This window comes from Chiloscyllium punctatum, chromosome 25 (genome assembly GCF_047496795.1).
Source record: "Chiloscyllium punctatum isolate Juve2018m chromosome 25, sChiPun1.3, whole genome shotgun sequence".
In the NCBI taxonomy this organism is placed as follows: domain Eukaryota; kingdom Metazoa; phylum Chordata; class Chondrichthyes; order Orectolobiformes; family Hemiscylliidae; genus Chiloscyllium; species Chiloscyllium punctatum.
In genome coordinates, this window is record NC_092763.1 from 76969006 (window position 1) to 76993158 (window position 24153).

Here is a 24153-nt window from a genome sequence, read left to right on the forward strand (position 1 = left end):
TTATAAAATTATGAGAGGTATAGATAGAGTTAATAGTAGTTGTCTTTTCCCTGGGAAGGAGGATTTCAAGACCAGGGGCCACACATTTAAGTTGAGAGGAGAGAGATTTAAAAAAGACACGAGTGCCATATCTTTTACAGAGGGTGTTTGCATGTGGAATGAACTTCCTGAGGAAGTGGTGGATGTGGGTATAATTACAACATTTAAAACACATTTGGATAATTACATGAATAGGAAACGTTTGGAGGGACATGGGCCAGGAGCAGGCAGGTGGGACTAGTTTAGTTTTGGATCACGTCCGGCATGGACTGGTTGGACCTCCGTCCTGTATGACTCTGTGACTCTCAATATTTCACAGAGAGGGGAACACTTCCACCCTATGAAACTCACTGACAAGAATAGCCATCACATTGTACCTACAAAGGATTTGCCTTGCTCACTGCTACATTTAGACTAATTCACTGCGCAGTTTAAACATTTTTCATCACAATGAATGTGGAACTCCAGAATGACAAAGACATGTTGATGGAGAGGGCGGATAAGTGGCAGATGAGATTCAAAGAGATGTGAGGTGATGCATTTTGCTTGGAAAAACATTGAAAGATGACAGAAAGGAGAAGATACAATTCGAAAAGTGGTGCAGGAACAGATTGCACATGCAGGACAGTTAGACAGAGCAGTAAGTAAAGCATACAGTATCATCAGCTATATTATATGACATGTGGAGTACAATAGCAGGGAGGCGATATTGAACTTGTACAAGAGATTTGTTAGACCTCAGCTAGAGTATGGTGGATGGAGTTATGGGTGCCACATTATAGGAAGCGATTTGGTTCCTGGGATGAGGATGGATTGAAGAAGTTGGGAGTGCTCTCCTTGGACGGAAGAGGCCAAGGGAAGATCTAATTGAGGTTTGCAAAATTATGAGCTAGCTGGGGAGACTAGATCAGAAGAAATTGTTCTCACTCATAAAAGGAATACGAACAAGTACAAGAGGGCATAGATTTATAGTGATTTACAAAAGAAGCAAGAGAAGAGTGAGGAAAGACTTTCTCACTCAGTGAATAGTTGGGCATCCACTGACTGGAAACGTGGTGGAGGCAGGTTCAATCGAGGCATTCAACAGGACTCAGAATAGTTAGTTCAATAAAAGGAATGTGCAATAGAAATCGCAAGAGACAGCCACCAGGTAATGGTGCTCATTTAATGAGTGGGTGTAGACACAAAGGGCTGAATGGCCTCTTCTTCCATAGTAACAATTCTATGATTCAATAGATTTGATTTAGAGGAGTCAGTGTTGGATTTGGGTGGACAAGGTTAAAAATCACTCAACGCCAGGTTATAGTCCAACAGGTTTATTTGGAAGTATTCGCTTTCGGAGCATCGCTCCTTCATCAGATGGTAGTGGCCTGATGAAGGAGCAGTGTTTTGAAAGCTAGTGCTTCAAAATAAACCTGCTGGACTATAACCTGGCGTTGTGTGACTTTTAACTATGATTCAATAGCACTGTACAGTGTCCACTAGCATTCCTGAGGGGTGCTACACTGTTACAAGTGCTGTCCTTTGGGTGAGATATTAAACTGGGATCCTTTTATTCACAAACAAAAACAGAAGTTGCTGGAAAAGCTCAGCAGGTCTGACAACATCAGTGGAGAGAAATCAGAGTTACCATTTCAAGTCGAGTGATCCTTCCTCAGAACTGGGAAATTCTATTCTGAGGAATGGTCACTTGACCTTATAGGTCCATAAGATATAGAAGCAGAATTAGACTGTTCAGCCCATCAAGTCTGCTCTGCCGTTCAACCATGGCTGATACGATCAGAAATATTAACTCTAATTTCTCTCCACAGATTCTGCCAGACCTGCTGAGCTTTTCTAGCAATTTCTGGTTTTACTTCTGATTTACAGCATCAGCAGTTTGTTCAGTTTTACTTTTATTCATTCCTTGGGTGTGAGCATCTCTCAGTAGGCCAGCATGTGGTGTCCCTCCTCAGTTGCTCTTGAACTGAATGGCTTCTTCAGCTATTACAAAATGCAGTTCAGTGTTACCTGAGGGTTTGAAATCACATGCAGGTCAGAATGGGGAGAAACAGCAGATTTACTACCCTAAAGGAGTTTGGTGAATCAGATCGCTTTTTACAACAATTGATTATATTTTCATTGTACTGTGGGTAGCTTTCTGTTTCAAGTCATTTTGCGAATTGAATTCAAATCCCACACAGCATTCCAGATTACTCGTCCAATGAGATCTCCACCACTACCAATCTGTCTTCTCCAGCAGGGAAATGCAAAGCATCTGAATGCACTATTTCAAAGAATAACAAGGAGGTTTGCCCCCTGTTTCCTCATCAATACTGACCAACGAACAAACATCTTCAAGACCCAGTCACTATGGTCCCAGGAATGAAAAACTTAACACATGAGGAATGTTTGAGGACTCTGGGTTTGTACTCAATGGAGTTTGGAAGAATGGGGAGGGACCTAATGGAAGCTTACACAATACTGAATGGCCTGGACAGAGTGGATATAGGGAAGAATGTTTCCATTGGTCTTTTAGAACAGCCTTTTAGAACAGAGATAAAGAGAAACTTATTCAACCAGAGAGTGGTGAATCTATGCAAGTCACTGCCACAGAAGGCTGTGGAGGCCGGGTCATTGAGTATATTTAAGACTGATATAGATAAGTTCTTGAGTAACAAGGGGATCAAGGGTTATGGACAGAAAGCGGGAGAATGAGGTTGAGAAACTTATCAGCCATGATCGAATGGCAGAACAGACTCAATGGGCTGAATTGCCTAACTTCTGTTCCAATGTCTTATGGTCTTATCATACTGTGGGAGCTGGCTGTGTACACATTACCTGCTACATTTCTGACCTTAATAAAGGGAAGCCTCTCAATGAAAATATTTTACCAGTTGTGTAATGTTTTGAAACATGTTCAGATTGACAGCCACCATTTTTTTTCCTCTTGTTTTTGCCCTTTTTTGTCTGAGTAATACACTCTTAGTGCTGCTAGTAATGAGGGCACCTTGAGAACATTGCATCACCAATTGTGATGTATCGATAGTCCTGGGCTTGATGGACCCAATCAATTTCATTGTCCTTTTGTTCACATCATGCACTGTCCGTGTGATTGACAGGTACCTCAGGAGCTGACGTTTTTTTAAAAAGATATAATTCAAACACTCAGGCATTCTGAAGAACATCAACTAGTGCCAATGACTCTACATTCAATCCTTGGCTGATCTGTCATTTAGAAGCTGCCTAACTCCAACTGAATGCTTTAAGGCTCAACTGTGCTCCTCTCTGATACAGAGCGGGAGCATTAAAACCAACTCTTTCACAATGTAGAGCTGACTGTTAGAATGGGTACATTCCTCTCACCCACCACAGGGCAAAAAGCATGCTCATAAGGGAGGTGCGGACACTGAGATATCCTCCTTTGGGACCAAGGACGAAAGGTCAGAGGCACCGGGTACATTAATGCATGTGGCAGCCAACAACAATAACTTATGGACAAACTCTCCGAGCACTCTGTACTCTGTTAATCCAAGGTAAATCTCCTGCTCAGCTCCAAATACATGCAGTTCCATTGAATTTATAACAGTGAATGAGGCCATTCCACCTGACTGATGTATTCGAGTATTAAGCTCAAAACCAACTTTCTCTCTTGAGCTCATCATCAAGTTTGCTTTCTCCCTCATGTTCTTATCTAGCGTCTCCTTTAATGCATCTATTCTCTTTGCTGCAACTACTTCCTATTGTGGCAAGTTCCACATTCTGAACTCTCTCTGGTTGAAGAGTTTCTATTAACTTCTGTGTTGGGTGAATTGGTGCTGATTTTCTATTTATTGACCCTCCGCTTTCACCAATTTTCTCATTTCCCCTCCCCCCACCTTATCCTAGTTCCAACCTGCCAGCTCTGCACTGTCCTCATGACCTGTCCTACATGCCAATCTCTCTTCCCACCTATCCGCTCCACCCTCCTCTCTGACCTATCACCTCCATCCCCACCTCCACCCACCTATTGCACTCTTAGCTATATTCTCCCAAGCCCCCCACCCCCCCCCCCCCCCCCCCCCCTTCCCATTTATCTCTCCACCCTGGAGGCTCCCTGTCTCATTCCTGATGAAGGCTTTTGCCTGAAATGTCGATCCTGCTCCTCGGATGCTGTCTGACCTGCTGTGCTTTTCCAGCACCACTCTAATCTTGACTCTGATCTCCAGCATCTGCAGTCCTCACTTTCGCCTTAGCTTTCACCCGTCCATCTCGAGGTCTCTATTTCTACTCAATCAAACCCCATCGTAATCTTAAAGATCTCTGTTTGGTCACATGCCAGTCTTTGCTTTTCAGATTCCCCAGGATGATCAGTCTCTCGCTGCAGTCCTTTCCAAGTATGATTAAGCAGCCGGTTTTAAGACCATCTGAGTCAAGGTGACTAGTCTTCCTTTGAGATGGCTGTGTTCCAATTTTTCAGCCCTTGCCCCATCACTCACCAGTCTCAATAATTTCTCTCTGTAGAGCTAGAATATAATGGTCCAGCTGTTCATTCAATCCCTGGTCTGTCCTTAACTGCACAGTCCTAAAGATATTCATCGGTAAGCTACTCAGTGAGCTTAATAGATCATTCTGTTCCAGCCTCACCATAACCAAATTACCTTGTGAGAAATACATTGGCCTATTAAAATGAGTGTACTGAGATACTTCAGGGACACAAATTCCAAAAGCAATTCAAAATTGGAACATGTGATGCCAGCCTGAAAGGATACACAATGTTAGCTGTTTTTTTCATCTTGATAGTCAATTTTTGTAGCTTGCTTCAAATTATCCAGTGAGGGGAAATATGCTATAAAGTCATATCATGTTAAAAATAAACTGCATTTAATCAAAAATAACTTTGATTCCACTGACACTTGCTGCAAAGGAAATTTGAACAATAGCTTGTCTGACAGAGTGAAAGATTGACAGTAAATAAAGGATTACATTGTAGGATAGGAGCAGCTAAATGAACAAAATACTAGTCTTTTCCAGCTATTTTCATTGGAGCATTAACCCTAATGGGTGCAACCTCTCTTAAAGAATGGAGAGTGAAATTTCGCAGATTTCAAATTTCAATTTTATGAGCTTGTAAGGTTGAAATCCGCGGTGTCATTTTGGTGCGTTAGAAATTACAACGGGGAGAAATATAGAAAAAAAAAACTTCATTTTCAAGGCCAGAGCTGATATTGAGGAAAAGTGAGTGAGGCTCTTATCTCGGAAATTCAACAACATGGTTGTTATCTTACAACAATGTCTCCCTAAGTGCATGGGCTGAAGGTCGTACTGTTTGGAGATGTTGAAAATGCAGTGCAATTTTTATTGTGGAAGATTTTCCATCATCTCTGAATTCCCACTTGCAACACTGTCCAGCTTTCTTTCTGCCTGCCTGGAATTTCATTTCGGATTGACACTGCATGGCAAGACTTTCTTGTCAAAGGAGCCGCAAGGTATCACACACACACAAACAAAATGATGATAGGTGTGAGAACCAGGAGTGGGGAATGTTTTTGAAAGAAAATGACATTGCAGAGAACAGTTGGCATTGTTTAGCAGTGAGCACTGCTTCGCAAAGCGCCTGTGTTTCTGTTGATTGCCATCTAAAACAGCCTGTCCCCGCTTCTATTCAATTTCCTGTTGATTTTAATTTGCCCTATTCCTTCGTGACATAAGAGGTTCCAAACTCAGTCAAAAGATTGCAAATCACTCATGGAGCATGCACATACTGTGTCTTTATAAGCTGTGAACATGACTCACATTCATAGGCACATTACTGTGCATTGTGATTGGCGCTTCACTCCAAGATAATAATCTCTGATTTTTCTGTGTGATGTGCAGCCAAAAGGAGATGCATAAATTTTGGTTGCACTCTGTACCTTCCAAAAAAAAAAATCAGGATACAAGTTAAAGCTGCAATCTTGGGCCATTAAAAAAGCCCATGACTGATGGCACTATAGGAGATCCTGCATCAGATGGACTACTGCAGTTCAGGAGGGTGGCTCACCACAACTTTTTCCAAGGGCAGTAAATGCTAGTCATACCAGTAATGACTACATCCCACAAATAGATGAGAAAGAAAAAAGTACCGTCCAGCCCATCAAAACTCATCCCTGTGGAGAGTTTTTAAAATTCTCTTATTTAACACCCAATTCTCTCAAAGAAGGTTCTGAACAGATTTACCAGAGCGTTGCCAGGACTGGACGGTTTGAGTAATAAAGAGAGGCTGGGACTTCTTTCACTGGAGGGTAGGAGGTTGAGGGGTGACCTTACAGAGGTTTATAAAATCATAAGGGCTATAGAAATGGTGAATGGCAGGTGTCCTTTCCCTAGGGTGGGGATTTCAAGACTGGTGCATATTCTTAAGTTGAGAGGAGAAAGATTTAAAAAAGACATGAGAGACAATATTTTTCACACAGAGAGTGTGGTTCACGAGTGGAATGGACTTCCAGAGAAAGTGATAGATGTGGGTACAGTTATACCATTTAAAAGAGATTAAGATAAGTTCATGATAAGAAATGTTTGGAGTGATTTGGGCCAAACACAGACAAGTTTGGATCAAAAATTGGATCGCTGAATGAAGACAGAGGACGGTGGTTGATGGGAAACGTTCATCCTGGAGTTAAGTTATGAATGGTGTACTGCAAGGATCTGTTTTGGGGCCACTGCTGTTTGTCATTTTTATAAACGACCTGGATGAGGGCAGAGTAGGATGGGTTAATAAATTTGTGGATGACACTAAGGTCAGTGGAGCTGTGAATAGTGCCGAAGGATGTTGCAGGTTACATAGATAAGCTGTAGAACTGGGCTGAGAGGTGGTAAATGGAGCTTAATGCGGAAAAGTGTGAGATGATTGACTTTGGAAGGAGCAACTGAAATTAAGAGTACTGGGTTAATGGTATGATTCTTGGCAGTGTAGATGAGCAGAGAGATCTTGGTGTCTATGTACATAAATCCCTAAAAGTTGCCATCTAGATTGAGAGGATTGTTAAGACGGCATACGGTGTGTTAGTTTTTATCGGTAGAGGGATTGAGTTTTGGAGCCACGTGGTCATGTTGCAGCTGTACAAAATTCTGGTGTAGCCACAATTAGAGTATTGCATACAGTTCTGGTCACCACATTCTAAGAAGGATGTGGAAGCTTTGGAAAGAGTTCAGTGGAGATTTACTAGGATGTTACCTGGTATGGAGGGAAGGTCTTATGATGAAATGCTGAGGGACTTGAGGCTGTTTTCATCAGATAAAAGAAGGTTGAAAGGTGACTTAATTAAGACATCTAGGATAATCAAAGGATTAGATAGGGTGGACAGTGAAAGGCCTTTTCCTTGGATGGTGATGGCTAGCGCGTAGTGACATAGCTTTAAATTGAGGGGTGATAAATATAGGACAGATGTCAGAGATAATGTCTTTACTCAGAGAGTAGTAGGGGCATGGAATGCACTGCCTGCAACAGTGGTAATTTTAAGGGCACTTCCCTCCCTTCGTCACCTCTCATTTGTTTAGAACTACTGTTTACTTGATTAATTATTGCTCTGCATTGACAGAGCAAATTAGATATAAAGATTTAAAAGTTTCCTTCTTGGCTTTTTCAAAATTGTGTTATTGTTTTCCTTAACATTTGTTTCCTGCCTACATGTCAATTGTTAAATTTCATTACCTGACATGAAGCTTTTCTGGATTATAGGTTGCTCTCAGTATGACAAAGTTATACTGAGATTGAGACTAGATATTTAACAACGCAATGATAAATACAATTCTCAATGGGATCTAATTGTCTATTCAAATTGTTGATAATTATGAAAAGAGAAACATTTTCCTCAGCTTTCTGCCTTACGCACTCATAAGGACAATGACAAGAAAGGCATACTACAAACATTACAATTTGTACTAAAAAATGTTGTGGCTTGTCAACTCTGATTGATCACAGTGATGCCATGGAGAAAATGAGGAACTATCACCACCCTAAATTATTGGGCTATTCAGTAGAGGCACAAGACTTGAATAGAGTTATTCTGTTTGCAGGAAGTGTATGAATATACGTCAGTTCTAGCAATGAACCATGCCACAAACTGAACTGATTATCCTGAATCGATTGTTAATGTAGCTCCTGTCACACTCACAAGACTGTTCTTCAATTGCTGTCCAGTCGCAGAATATGAAACAGAAAACATTTTGTTTTGGGCTTTCAACTTTTTTTGGTCATGCAACATGTACTTAATCCAAGCCTGTCTTCATTGATCTATGTTGGCTCCTAGTTGAGCAATTCCTCAATTTTAAAATTCTTCTTTTCAAGTCCCTTGTCGCTATCTCTTTAACCAACACTCCTTGAAATGTGGACTTTTGCACTGTTGCAATTTCCCTCACTCCAAAGCTGGATACTTGACAATCAGCAGTCCAAGTCCTAAGATGTGCAATTCCCTCACGATATCTCTCTGCCTGCCTCTCCTCTTTTGAACCATAGTTTAAAAACAGTCTTTTTGACCAAATTTTTGGTGACTTGCCTAATGTCTCTTTTCACAATTCAAAAAAGCTGACTGGGGCAGATGTTTGCAGGTAAAGGGACAGCTAGAAGATGGGAAGCCGTCTGAAATGAGAAGCCTTCAGAAATGAGATATCAAAAGTCCAGAGACAATATATTCCTGTCAAGGTGAAAGGAAAGGCTGGTAGGTTTAGGGAATGCTGGATGACTAAGGAAATTGAGAGTTTGGTTAAGAAAAAGAAGGAAGCATATGTCAGGAAGAGACAGGAATAGGTTGAGTGAATCCTTAGAAGAGTATAAAGGAAGTAGGAGTATACTTAAGAGGGAAATCAAGATGGCAAAAAGGGGACACGAGATAGCTTTGGCAAATAGAGTAAAGGAGAATCCAAAGGGTTTTTATAAATACATTAAGGACAAAAGGGTCACTAGGGAGAGAATACGGCCCCTCAAAGATCAGCAAGGCAGCCTTTATGTGGAGCCACAGGAGATGGGAGAGATACTAAACAAGTATTTTGCATCAGTGTTTACTGTGGCAAAGGACATGGAAGGTATAGAAGGGAAATAAAAGGTGACATCTTGAAAAATGTCCATACTACAGAGGAGGAAGTGCTGGATGTCTTGAAACACATAAAAGTGGATAAATGCCCAGGACATGATCAGGTGTATCCTACAACTATGTGGGAAGCTAGGGAAGTGATTGCTGCGTCCCTTGCTGAGATATTTGTATCATCGATAGTCACAGGTGAGGTGCCAGAAGACTGGAGGTTGACTAACACAGTGCCACTATTTAAGAAAGGTGGTAAGGACAAGCCAGCGAACTATGGACCAGTGAGCCTGACATCGGTGGTGGGCAAGTTGTTGGAGGGAATCCTGAGGGACAGGATGCACATGTATTTGAAAAGGCAAGGACTAATTAGGGACAGTCAACATGGCTTTGTGCATGGGAAATCATGTCTCACAAACTTGATTGAGATTTTTGAAGAAGTAATAAAGAGGATTGATGAGGGCAAAGCGGTAGACGTGTCGGCATTCGACAAGGTTCCCCATGGGAGACTGATTAGCAAGGTTAGATCTCATGGAAAATAGGGAGAACTAGCCATTTGGATACAAAACTGGCTCAAAGGTAGAAGACAGAGGGTGGTGGTGGAGGGTTGTTTTCAGACTGGAGGCCTGTGACCAGTGGAGTGCCACAAGGATCAGTGCTGGGTCCTCTACTTTTCATCATTTATATCAATGATTTGGATGTGAGTTTAAGAGTTATGGTTATTAAGTTTGCAGAAGACACCAAAATTGGAGGTGTAGGGGACAGCGAAGAAGGTTACCTCAGATTACAACGGGAACTTGACCAGATGGGCCAATGGGCCGAGGAATAGCAGATGGAGTTTAATTTAGATAAATGCAAGGTGCTACATTTTGGAAAAGCAAATATTAGCAGGACTTCTACACTTAATGGTAAGGTCCTAGGGAGTGTTGCTGAACAAAGAGACCTTGGAATGCAGGCTTAGAGCTTCTTTAAAGTAGACTTGCAGGTTGATAGGATAGTGAAGAAGGTATTTGGTATGCTTTCCTTTATTGGTCAGAGTATTGAGTACAGAGTTGGGAGGTCATGCTGCAGCTGTGCAGGACATTGGTTCAGCCACTTTTGGAATATTGCATGCAATTCTGGTCTCCCTCTTATCGGAAGGATGTTGTGAAACTTGAAAGGGTTCAGAAAAGATTTACAAGGATCTTGCCAGGGTTCGAGGATTTGAATTATAGGGAGAGGTTGAGTAGGCTGGAGCCATTTTCCCTGGAGCATCAGAAGGTGACCTTATCGAGGTTCATAAAGTCTGAGATAGGGTAATGGGGGAAAGGTGGGAAAGTGGAGCTGAGAATTATCAGATCATTGAAGGGTGGCACAGACCGGATGGGCTGAATTGTCTACTTCTGCCCCGACATCTTACAGTCTTAGAGTCAGAGAGACAGAGACATGTACAGCATGGAAACACACCCTTTGGTCCAACTCGTCTGTGCTGACCAGATATCCTAACCTCATCTCGTCCCACTTGCTACAAAGAGGGGGAATAATGAGCAGGTATTCTAACTGGTAGGATATGACTCATAGTGTCTTACATGCTCAGGCTTCTTGGATTTGTCAATGAGTTAAATACAGATAAACAATTATATATTAAAGTTTGCAGACGGCATAATGATATTCAGCATTGAAGGCAGCATAAATGGAAGTGTAATATTACAAAGAGATATTAATAGATTGAGTGAATGGACAAAGCTGTGGCAGATTCATTTCAATAGAGGCAAACTTTGGGCCAAAGAAGCATAAAACATGTCTTTTTCTAAAGGGGGAAATGCTCGACAGTTGAATTATAGAGACTTATGATCCAGGCACACTATTCATTGCAGTCCCATGGACTTGGACGGAGAATAATCAAGAAGATGAGTATTTTAGTGACCATTGTGTCTGGATGAATGGAGTACATAAGAGTAAATGGAACACCTGAGCAATATGAGAGCCTGTTTCAATCACACCTGGAGCAGTCTTCAGTCCAAAGCATCACACCTTCAAGAGGTTAGACTGATCTTGGATGGAGCATAGCTTACATTTGCGAGAATGATAATCAAGCTCCAAGGGTTAAATTGGGAAGACAAGTTACATGAAACAGGATTGTATTTCCTGGAATTTAAAGATGATAGGGTGACTTGATTGAGGATTCCAAGATATTAAGGATGCAGCGTAGGTAGATAGAGAAGAACAATCTCTGCTGCTGAGAGAATCCAGGACTTGGGGACTTTGTCTGAAACTTAGAAACCAATCTTTCCAGGTCAATGACAGGGAAGGCTGCAACACACAAAATGGCCATTCACTATGATCTCATTGAAATGGTGGAAGAAGGTGTTGCGGCTCGGAGACCTCTTCCTGTTCCCACGCCCTTTACATTGAGTGCACTAATGTGAACAGTGTTGATCTTTCAAGCAAAGAGTCTGAACTTTCACATGTTGCGATGTTAAAAACTGCTCAGATTGGGGCTATTTTCTTATTAATCTGTCAGTCCTAACAACCACCAGCAACATCACAGCCTCACTCATCAGTGAGATGGTCCCACATTGTTTTTCCTAAGCTAAATTAAAGCTGCCACATTAATTTTAAACTTTGCACACTGTGTATGAAGATCACCATCAACAGAACCACTTGAAATTTCTAGCTGGCTGGAACGTTTTTTCCCTTAAGTACCCATAATGAAAATAGTCGGCTGTCAGCCAATAATATAAGACTAGTTCCCTCTGGGAGCCTGTGCCAATCAACTCGTGTAAGGCATTATGTAACCCCTGCAACATGGTTACAATTTGGGAACCTTACTGACCAGTCTTTATGTTAGTGGATGACTATGCTGCCTCCCCGATGGTGCCCTGACTAAAGCAAATATATGGCTGTGTTGCTTTACTTTTGTCATTTTGTTTTGGTTCAAACACTTGTCTGCTTAGCCTCACAAGTTCAAACAGGTGAGTTATGGTGTGAAAGAGAAACACTAACCCGTAATATTTCTTCCACGCAGCTGGTCTCGTTGGAAAGGCTGACCTGAAGAGGAGAATAAGAAAGAAAGAGTTTTACTACAAGATCTCATTTGCAGAATGCATTAACATTAAAATTTCCACCACCCCAAATAATCTAGGCTTGCTTTCCAAATACTATCCATCACATTACAGTTTTATTCTTTGTCTAATGACAATACATAAGCTATCGATGGAGCTTTAGGCTTTGGCTAATAGCACATCAAGAAGCTCATTCACTGGGTGCCATCATTGGTTTCCGCAAGTCTAATACGATGTAATTTACATTCATTACAGTTTGCTGATGCTGCAATTTCTGTCCTAGTAAATCAGAGACAGATAATGCTCATGGATTCAAGAGGAAGGGATTATCTGCTCCTCACCTACTGAGCTTCTTCTTTATTTATGCAGAAAGGGAAAGAATAATGTAAATAGGAACAGGAGTAGACCATTAAGTCCATTGACTCACATTCTCTTAGATGACATATCAGTAACATAACCACAGTGCCACCTAGGATGGTTGCTCTGTGATTCAATACGTTCATGGCTGAGTTTGGGATATGTCTCCACCCTGCTGTACATTCCCCACATCTTTGTTTCCCTCGTTTTCTGAAGTTGCTGCCTGGTGCCAAAGGGATGGTCTCCATTACTGTTTGTAGACTTACATTGCAACAATAGTTGCTCATGTGCGTGTTGTGATGTAAATTCTTGGTCATTCTCTCGATAGAAAACGAGGACTGCAGATGCTGGAGATCAGAGCTTAAAAATGTGTTGCTGGAAAAGCGCAGCAGGTCAGGCAGCATCCAAGGAGAAGGAGTATCGACGTTTCGGGCATAAGCCCTTCTTCAGGAATGAGGAGGGTGTGCCAAGCAGGCTAAGATAAAAGGTAGGGAGGAGGGATTTGGGGGAGGGGCATTGGGAATGCGATAGGTGGAAGGAGGTTAAGGTGAGGGTGATAGGCTGGAGAGGGGGTGGGTGGTGGAGAGGTCGGGAAGAAGATTGCAGGTCAAGAATCCGCTGCACCCGATGTGGCCTCCTATACATTGGGGAGACAAGCCGCCTACTTGTGGAATGTTTCAGAGAACACCTCCTGGACACCCGCACCAACCAATCCAACCGCTCCGTGGCTGAACACTAACTCCCCCTCCCACTCCGCCAAGGACATGCAGGTCCTTGGCCTCCTCCATCGCCAGACCATGGCAACACGACGCCTGGAGGGAGAGCGACTCATCTTCCGCCTAGGAACCCTCCAGCCACAGGGGATGAACGCGGATTTCTCCAGTTTCCTCATTTCCCCTCCCCCCACCTTTTCTCAGACTCAGCACCACCTTCTTGACCTGCAATCTTCTTCCCGACCTCTCTGCCCCCACCCCCTCTCCGGCCTATCACCCTCACCTTAACCTCCCTCCACCTATCGCATTCCCAACGCCCCTCCCCCAAGTCCCTCCTCCCTATCTTTTATATTAGCCCGTTTGGCACACCCTCCTCATTCCTGAAGAAGGGCTTATGCCCGAAACGTCGATTCTCCTTCTCCTTGGATGCTGCCTGACCTGCTGTGCTTTCCCAGCAACACATTTTTAAGCTCATTTTCCAGATATAGGCATTACTGGTAAGGCCAGTATTCGTTAGCCATCATCAGCTTAAGAATGTGGTGATTCAATGAAGGGGCTTGCTATGCCACTTCAGTAGACAGGTAAGTATCAACCACAATAAATGTTATACTGGAGTCACTTATGTGTTAAATAGGGCAAGAACAGCAGGGTTCCCTCTCTGAATGACAACTGCTGGGTTTCATTGCAAAGGTCTGACAGTGTCCTGGTTAAATTTATTGATGCTGGTGTGTACATAAATTTAGAAACATATTTCAAATTCTAGTGGTGGACTAGAGACTCACACTCGCTGAGATGACTAGTTCAGTAACACAACCACAATGCCACCTCAGCTGGTTGTAAAATGTTAGCAGTCTGTTGAAATACAACGAGACACAACAACCAACACATATGCACTCACTGTCAAATGAGAATCACTGTCTCTCTCACAAAACACTCGCTCTCTGACAAAGACATACACAGACACTCTCAAACATATATATAGTCAAACACACACACACTCAGACATAGATATACAGACACGCACATACTCAATCATATATAGATACGCTTACTTAGACAAACACACTTACACACAGACTCATATGCACAAAGATGTGTGCAGATGTACGCAAACATATACAGGCACATATTCTTTTAAACACTCAAGGGCAAACAGACAAAAAAACAGTTAAGACAATGCTGAAATATTTCTATTCATCTTCAGCTGCAAGTGTCAAGTCGATGAGTCCTCCCCACCTCTTCAGGAGGTCCCCAGTATCACAGTTGCCAGTCTTCTGCAAATTCTATTCACTGCACATGATATCAAGAAATGGCTGAAGGCACTGGATACTGCAAAAAGCTATGAGCCACGACTATATTCTGACAATAGCGTTGAAAACTTGTGCTCCAGAATTCACAACATCATTAGCCAAGCTGTCCCAGTTCAGCTACAACACTGGCTTCTACTCACCATTTGTGGTGAAAATTGCCCAGGTATATCCTGTACACAAAATGCAACAACTCCGACCTGACCAATTACTGCTCTGTCAGCAAACTCTCAATCATCAGCAAAGTAGTCATCAACAGTACTGTCAAAAGAAAATAACCAGCTCATGGGTTCTGCCAGGGCCACTCAACTCCTGATCTTATTACAGCCTTCATTCAGAGATAGACATCAGAGCTGAACTCCAGAGCTGAGGTGAAAGTGACTTCCCTTGGGGCATCAAGAAAACAATTTACACCATTGTGGCATCGAGCAGGAGGAGCAATACTGGAGTCAGTGGGAAAACTTTCTGCTGGACGGGCTTTTATCTCAAGATGGTTGTGATTATTGGAAGTCAATTAGCTCACACCAAGGACATCAGCACATGAGCTCCTCCGGGTAGAACTGTAGGCCCAACCAACTATAGCTGCTTCATCAATGAAGCTGCTACATCAGTTCTCCACGACAGAAGTGGAGAGATTTACTGACAACACAGTTTCACTTGCGGCTCCACTTGTCCATCTGCAATGAGACCTGCCCAACAGGTTAGCACAGTGACTCAATGGTTAACACAGCTGCCTCGCAGCAGCAGGGATCCAGGTTCGATTCCAACCTCAGGCAGCTGTCTGTGTGGTGTTTGCACATTCTCCCTATGTCTTCATGGGTTTCCTCTGGGAGCTCCGGTTTCCTCCCACATAGATGTGCAGGTTAGGGTGGATTGGCCATGCTAAATTGCCTATAGTGTTCAGGGATATGAGGGTGGATTAGCCATAGGGGATGTAGCATTATGGGGATGGGGTGGGTCTGGGTAGGATGTTATTTGGAGGGTCAGTGTTTCTTGATGGGGCGAATGGCTTGCTTCCACACTGTAGGGAGTCCATGATCCTATGAACAGCTCGGCTTGGGCTAGGAAATAGACATTATCTCTGGATATTCATCATGTAATCCCACACTACCAATATCCTGGGCATTACCTAAGAATTCTGCATTCAGTACTTCACCTCCTGACTTCCCAGAGCCTGTCCACCATCTACAAGACACAAGTCTGGAGTGTGGTGGAATATTCCCTATTTCCCCTGGATGGGTGCAGCTCGAAAAACACTGAAGAAGCTTGACATCATCCAGGACAAGCAGCCCGCTTGATTCACTACTCATCTACCATCTTCAGTATTCACCCTCTTCACCACTGATCCACTAAACTGGCAGCAGTTTACACCAGCTACAAGTTGCACTGTAGTAACTAACCAGCCCTCAAGTAGCTGTTTGTTCCACACCTAGAACCCCTACCATCTTGAAGGACAAGGGCAGCAAATCATTGGAACTGTGTAGTTTCACACAGTTCTCTCACTGTGGCTGGGCCAACATTCTGCAACTCTCTTCCTTTGGGAGGTACTCCAATACCACAAAGGCTGCAGCAATTCAAGAAGGCAGCTCACCACCGCCTCCTCAAGTACAACTGGAGAAAGGCAGCGAATGGTGGTCCAGTTAGCAGCACTCACATCCCATGAACAAGTTTATTTTAAAAAGTTGTAATTAGACAATAACTGGGAAGAACCCTAAACAATATTTTCTTTTTATCAAAGTGATATTCAAGTCAATCGCAATAATCTCTACCACAACATCATTGAGAGTGTCTATATTGGCACAGAGAGAAGGCCAAACATGGGACATCTTGATCTGTTGAAACAGAGCTGGGAGGAAGTTGTGTGTTGATATTTTTCAAAAATATTGTTGACACAAGGAATAAGGCAAACACATACGATATATACTGGATTTACGAAAGTGTTTCGGTACGATTTCATATTGGTGATTGATGATGGCAAGAGAGTAGAAGACACAAGATTGGAAATATATTTTAAAAACTGAAGTAGGAACACACTGAATGGAAACTCTTCATGCTGAGAAAAGGTTACTTGCATGTCCTGAAGGTCAATCCTGGGTTATTTTACCAGTTTGGAACTATGTACGTGAACTAGGAAGGCATAAGCAAACACAACAAGCAAGTTCTCTGCGGTTACAAAAATATCAGGAAGTGGAAAAAACCCAAAAACAACGCAGTTAGATTCCAACAGTTTTCATCTCTTTGTTGACTGGGTCAGTATATGGCGACTACAGTTCAATGTGGACAATTAATTGGCCAGGGTGTGAAAGGACCCAGGAGGGAAGACATACTAAAAAAAATCAAGAGATAAACATCTGGATCATACATTGAAAGTAATATTCCATGTGCCCAAATTTCTTGGTCCATTCTTAACCATGTAAAACCAAGGCAAGAATATCACACAAAGACCTTGCTTTGCTCGGGTGCTTTTAAAGACTGGGTTAATGAAAAGTTTTAAACCAGAGATTTCCAAAGAATGGTTGCATGTTTTGAAAGTTAGGAATTTAATACCTATTGTGAAGCCTGTTTGTGTAGCTGTTGGTTTCACCAATATACAGATGAGCTGCAGCTGAGGGGTTGTTTGTAAGTGATGCTGCTTTTGGATGGGTTCAATCACAGATGACAAAGGTCTTTTGCCTGCCAACAATGTGATTGGTTGTCAGTTTGCTGAGAAGCTCAGGTTGTGTGCAAGACAGAATGTAGCTTATCAGACCAGAAGAGAAACCAGCATAAAGCCCCCTCTCTTTCAGTTCTCTGCAGTAAACTCTGTGCGTGCATTGGGGGGGGGCAGAGAGAGTGTGTGTGTGTGCATGTGGAGGGGGGAGAGAGAGGGAGACAGTGTGTGAGAACATCTGTGTCTCTGTGTGTGTGTCTGTGTCTGTGTGTAAGGACAAGTTTAAAAGGGCTTTAGATTTTTAATTTGCAGAGTTTGCTTAATTTAGTCTATTTTTTTCCCTACAGCTAGAATCGAATGACCTGTAATAAATAGTGATTTCTTGTTAAGTACTGAAAGATAGCGCATGCTTTCTATGGACCTAGGGTCTACAATTCAAGAATTTTGCATGTTACTTCGAAAGGCAACTTTAGTGATAATTCCGAGAGTAATGGGGCTTGATTTCTAGTGCACAACCCCTGTGAGTTATGACAATATACATTCATAAAGCTAGACCTAAAGACAAAAAGACCTATAGAACCTTTCATGACCTTAGGACGTCCCAAATTGCTATTAAACCAAGAAAGTACTTGTGATTCACATTCACCCTCAGAACACAGGGAACCCACATGTGTTTTGGGTATGTGATAGTGATGTTGGTTAAGGAATGAATATTGACTGCAGCACTGGCCATAACTCCCCAGTTCTTTTTTGAATAGGATTTCTTATATTCACTTGGAAAGACCGATGGGGTCATCGTTTAACTACTCATCTGAAAGATGAGATAACTGTATGGAAGCTAAGCACTTCAGCTTTCCAGCATTGATCGAGAAAAGCGAAGGCACCTCTTATCAAATCAACCAAATGATGTAAGCATAGAGAGACTGCTGAACAACCGGGTCTTGAGCTTCATAAGTCATCAGGGGTCTCCAGATCTCACATTGAGAGAAATGCTAATTTTTTGCACAGCTACAAAGGTCAAAGTGAGGTCATAGCCTTTGTGGTATTCTCAGGTTCCTGGAAATATTTGCACTCAGGCGTAGATTATAGATATAGGAGTTGGGATGGTGGGGGGGGGGGTTGGGAGGGGTGTGGTTGTGGTGGTATGGTGTGGTGTGGTAGGGAAATTAAAAACTCTCCACTGGATGGAGTCATACTGGGAACAATGGAAAATGATTGATTGTTGAGGATCACTCACTTCATGCCCAGGGCATCTCTGCAGGAGTTCCTCAGGGTAGTGCCCCAGGCCCAACCATCGTCAGCTGCTTCATTCATGACCAACCCTCCATCATAAGATCATAAGTGGAGTAATTACATAATACGAGGTATCATTAACTGCTCCTTAGATGGTGAAACAGCTGATATTCATGTGCAGCCAGGCTTCGTCACCATTCAGATTTCGGCTTAGAGGAGGCATGTAACATTCACGCCATACAAGTGCCGGACAATTACCATATTCAATGATGATGTGGAGGTGCTGGTGTTGGACTGGGGTGGACAAAGTCAAAATTCACATGACACCAGGTTATACTCCAATAGGTATATTTGAAAATTTCCAAATTCGACCAAAACCTGGTGTCATGTGAATTCTGACCATATTCAATTAAAGAGAATCTAATCACCTACCCTTAGCATTGCCATTGTTAAACCCCTCACTGTCAACACCCTGGCCATAACTATTGACAGAAAATGAATTGGCCCAGCCACAGAAATTAGTCAAACAGAATAGGTCACAGACAAGGAATACTACAATGAGTAACTCACCTTCTGACTCTCATCTACCTGGCACAAGTCAGGAACGTGATTGAACAATCTCCACTTGTCCAAAAACACTCAAGATGCTTAACACCATCTCATTGGCACCTCATCCAATATTGTATTAATGTGGTTGACTCTTACCTGCCTTCTGGGCAATTAGGGATAGGCAATAAACTCCCTCAGCCCGTGAATGCATGACAAAAAAAAAATCTTTTGTAGTGCAGCAAATCACCAAGTTACCCCCAGGAAGACATGTCAAACCTGCAACCTGTACCATCGAGAAGACATGTCAAACCTGCAACCTGTACCATCGAGAAGACATGTCAAACCTGCAACCTGTACCATTGAGAAGACATGTCAAACCTGCAACCTGTACCATCGAGAAGACATGTCAAACCTGCAACCTGTACCATCGAGAAGACATGTCAAACCTGCAACTTGTACCATCGAGAAGACATGTCAAACCTGCAACTTGTACCATTGAGAAGACATGTCAAACCTGCAACCTGTACCATCTAGGAGAGCAAAGGCAGTAGATTGGACAACCACCACCAACAAATTGCCCTCCAAGCTACCCACCATCCTGACTTGGAATTATATCATCTCTCCATTGTCGATGGGTCAAAATCCTGGAACATCATCTCTAGCGGTATTGTGAGTGCCCCTACATTAAATGGACTACAGCCATTAAAGAAGGAATATCACCATCACATTTCCGCTGCAATCAGAAATACCTAACAGATCCTGGCCCAGTAACATGTGACAGCCCATGAAAGAATAACAATAAATCTACAATTAGGCAACAGTTTTCCAAAATTATCCAGTAAAGTAAGGGCTAGAGGTCAATGTCTCATAAGTCAAATGTTGCCCTCGTCTACAGACCATATACTGCAGTCAACACTTGTTCAGTGACGATCCTTTTGAGCTCCGTGACATAAATACTCAGCAAATTAAATGTAATCTGTCCTTTGTATGAGTAAGAGAGCGTAATAAAAAAAAGATAGATGAAAGTTTAATGCATGCAATTTTCTGATAATATCAATAATGGCCTGAGGAATCAGCCATGTCATGTTTTCCCATTTCGAGGACCAGTTAGGTTAAGGAATTTCAGTTTTTGATGATCACTGAAACTCAATAAGTTACCAGAGATACTGAGGTCAGTTCCTATCATGTGACTGTTAAGAATCAGACGATGTGATGCATGTAATCATAATGGAATAGTGAATAATTCACTTCCAGTTGTCCAGATTCATTCTAGTCAATGCATCAAGTAACACCATTGCTTTCATGTGCATAAAGCTACGGACTACAGCCAGATACAAAGGTCACAACACATACTCTTGCTTTCCCTGACAAGGTAAAATGTAGTAAAAAAAGTGAGCATAAGAACAGGAGTAGACCATTCAGTCCCTCGAGCCCGTTCCACCATTCAATGAGATCATGGCTGACCTGTAGCCTAACTCCACATGCCTGCCTTTGGCCCTTATTCCTGATTACATTTGCTTAACCAAAACTATCTATCTTAGATTTAAAAGTAAAACTGTGTCATGTTAAGGTTGTAAGGGACATCGGTGAGGCCTCTTCTGGAGTATTGTGTAGAGTTCTGATCCCCCTGTTATAGGAAGGTAATGATTAAGTTGGAGAGGGTTCCGAAAAGATTTATCAGGATGTTGCGGGGAATAGAAGGTTTGAGTTATAAATATTGACTGGAGAGGCTGGAATTTTTTTCTGCTGGGGCATTGGAGATTGAGGTCTGACCTTATAGAGATTTATACAATCATGCGGGGCAATAGGTAAGGTGAAAAGCAAGGGTCATTTCCTGAGGTTAGGAAAATTCAAGACCAGGGGCATATTTTTAAGGTGAGAGAAGAAAGATTTCGAAATGACATGAGGGGCAATTGTTTTCACACACGGAGTGATTCATGCATGGAATGAACTTCCAGAGGAAGTGATGGATGCAGGTAAAGTTACAGTGTTGAAAAGATATTCGGAGAGAAACATGAATAGGAAAGGTTTGGAGTGATATGGGTCAAGTGCAGGCACACAGGACTACCTTGGTTTGGGAACATGGTCAGCATGGACTAGTCGGACCAAAGGATCTGTTTCCATGCTGTACAACTCTATGATTCTGGGGTTTAGATCAGAGTGGTGCTGGAAAAGCACAGCAGGTCAGGCAGCATCTGAGGAGCTGTCTAATGCCATTTACGGAAGAGAGTCCCAAACATCTACCACCTTTTGTACATGAAGTGCTTCCTAGCATCTCCCCTGAAAGGTCTGGCCCTAATTCTCAGACTATGCTCCCTAGTTCTGGAATCAACCACCAGTGGGGATTATCTCCATCGACTCTGTTTTTTCCTGTTGATAGCTTGAAGATTTGATCAGATCACCATTTAACCTTCTAAATTCTCGAGAACATGCTTTCAAAGAAAACCATTTCTCACTACATCATTCAGGGGTGATGACTAGAAGCAATTGTCTACACAAGGCATAGCATTACTTCTGGAATTCTCCTCTTCCCCTGAAAATGTTGTCAAGGCCAGGGGTGGATTGAAACCTCTAGCTTCTGTGTGAACTGACTGTCACAAGATTTAGGGAGCATAGGTGGGAGATTGGAGTTGAACAAAGGCTGGTTGTGAATTCATTGAATGGGAGAGTTTCAATGGCAAGAGAGAGACTGTAGAATGCTGTACAGAGAGACTTGAAAATGATGAATATACAGGGCCATTAGGAAAGAGGATTGGACAGACTGATGATGGCACGGTCACCAATTGAATGATTCTAAGAAACTGAAAACATCAGCTGAGTTTTCTTTAAAGTGTGGGGAAGCGAAGTGGGGGGTTGTGAACCTTGGCAACTCTCTACCCCATGTGGCTGTGGAAGCTCAGTCTTTGAGTTTTTTAAAAGTAGAGATAGATTTATGCGTACCGGTGGGGTACAGAGTTGTGAATTTAGGAATTTAGAATTTGGTTCATTGTCACATGTACTCACATGAGTGCAGTGAAAAGTTTACAAAGTTGCCACTTACTGTGCCACCTAGGTACAGGGTCTTGGGAATAAATTAGAAAAATAAAGAAATAAAGCATTCAGCATTACAGTTCATCAAGCAAGCTGTACCAGGTCAAGCATGGAGAACCATTGCTGCCAATGACCCGAGTCCCCACTGTGGGCCTTCCACAGACCCACTCCAAGCTCCACCGCAGCCAATAGCCCACAGAGTTCCCCGTTAAAAGGCACTGAAAGGTTCAATCAGCCATGATCACATTGGATGTTGAGGCGAACATGATGGGCTGAATGGCTTCCTCCTGTCCCTGTGAAAGACATTTTGACTTTCCTGGTCCTGAAATAGTCCCCACAAGGTGCCCCAGATGGAGATCGTATCCCTTAGCAATAAAGGGAGGTATATAGGGCTCACAAAGATAGAGGGCCACACTTTAAGACCTTGCAGCTCAAGAGGAAGAGTAATCTGCAGTGGAGGATAAATGACTGAGGGGATGTGTCAATATGGTGGTGATTTTCACCAACTGGACCACCACTGTCGAGACAGGAAGAGAGTAGTCAAGAGTATCACAGTAGGATGGCCATTGGCTGTACCCATCCCTGCGCCAGAAAGGCTTGGAGGCTGGTTCTGAGTCCACAGCTCAGACTGGCATTGGGCCGGAGCAAAACTGGCCACTGGGTTGGGAAAATGGAAACTCGAGTCTGTCTCATTTAACTGCAGCCAAGAAGATTCTTAATGGTCTTTAGTGGGGCAGATAGGCTGCCACCAAATGCGCCTCAGCAAAAATGGCCATGTTGACAAGGTGAGGGTTATGGGTACACCAAAAAAAACAGCAGCTAGAAATCCCAAATTCTGAAGGGAGATTAGTACCTTTATATAGCACCTTTCACATCCTCAGAATGTCCTAAAATGCTCTGTGGGCAATGAATAATGTTCGAAGTGTATTCACCATTGTGCTGTGACGAGATCACCTCAAAGTCAACATGACAATGTTTTCAATTGAGATTCTGAGAAACATTTTGGACACCACTCCTCCCCACCCCTCTTCTCTCTGATCGCCCAAGGAGACTGACAGGACCTCAGATAACATCCTGTCGGAAAGATGGTACCGCCATAACACCACACTCTTGTGGCACTGTACTGTTAGGATAGTCAACCAATATTAGGGTACTCATCTAGAATGAGACATAAACCCACCAATCCATTGATTTAAAAGAATTACTAACTGAGCTACGTCTATCATGAAGAACATTCCTTAGTTTGATTGCATTTCAAGTATGTCACTAGCTTATAGAGAGTGCCAATACTCTTTTCTATTACTTTGTGTTTATTGCTGATCAGCAAATTACCTCAGATTACGTTTCTTTTATGGATACGCATAAATACACATTTGAGGTTAATGTAGTGTTCTACCTGACAACTGATTGTGATCTCCAAGTCAAAGTCAATTCCTGTCAAAACCAGACCACAATCAGGATTTAAGATTGTCCGGCTCAACACACCAGCTTTCCAAAAAGTTTGTTGATTTAAGCTCTTGCAATAAATAGACACATAACATTTGCTAATAACCATTGATATGTGATATGCTAAGAGGAGGACTAAATATTCTCCAGAACATGGGGTAGCACGGTGGCTTAGTGGTTAGCACAGTGACAGGGACCCAGGTTAAATTCCACCCTTGGGTGACTGTCTGTGTGGAGTTTGCACATTCTCCCTGTGTCTGCGTGGGGTTCCTTTGGGTGCTCCTGTTTCCTCCCACAGTCCAAAATGTGCAGGTTAGGTGGACTGGCCAGGCTAAATTGCCCATACTGTCCAGGAATGTACAGGGTCGGTGGATTAGCCATTGGAAGTGCAGGGTTACAGGGGATGGGGTGAGTCTGGGTGGGATGCACTTTGGAGGGTCAGTGTGGACTCGAATGGTCTGCTTTCACACTGTCGGGATTCTATGATCAATTAGTGTGGTTGTAGAATCCCTACTGTAGGGATGATATTTTACCAGCTTGGTTAAAAAAAATCTTATGATGTTAAAAGAAACATCAAAATGCCACAAATGCCTGGCATTGTAACTATTACTGGTTTGGATTGGGTTTTCACCTTTGCTTCCATATTGCTCTTGATACTCAACAGCTCCCATTTAAGCCCTGATCATACTGTCCACAAAGAAGTCATTCTGATAGAGACTCAAAAGTGTTTATTTTAGATTACACTAAGTGCTTTCTTTCTCCACAAAG

General features: G+C 42.6%; 1 protein-coding gene across 4 annotated transcripts in view; it reads right to left on the bottom strand.

Annotated features, from left to right (window-relative positions):
• Nucleotides 1–24153, bottom strand: part of aff2 (AF4/FMR2 family, member 2) — a 535365-nt gene that overhangs the window by 223162 nt on the left and 288050 nt on the right. For all 4 annotated transcript variants that reach the window (XM_072595595.1, XM_072595594.1, XM_072595593.1 and 1 more), the window contains one exon: nt 12042–12086. In XM_072595595.1, the coding sequence (XP_072451696.1) occupies nt 12042–12086 (45 nt within the window). The remainder of the gene's footprint in view (nt 1–12041; nt 12087–24153) is intronic.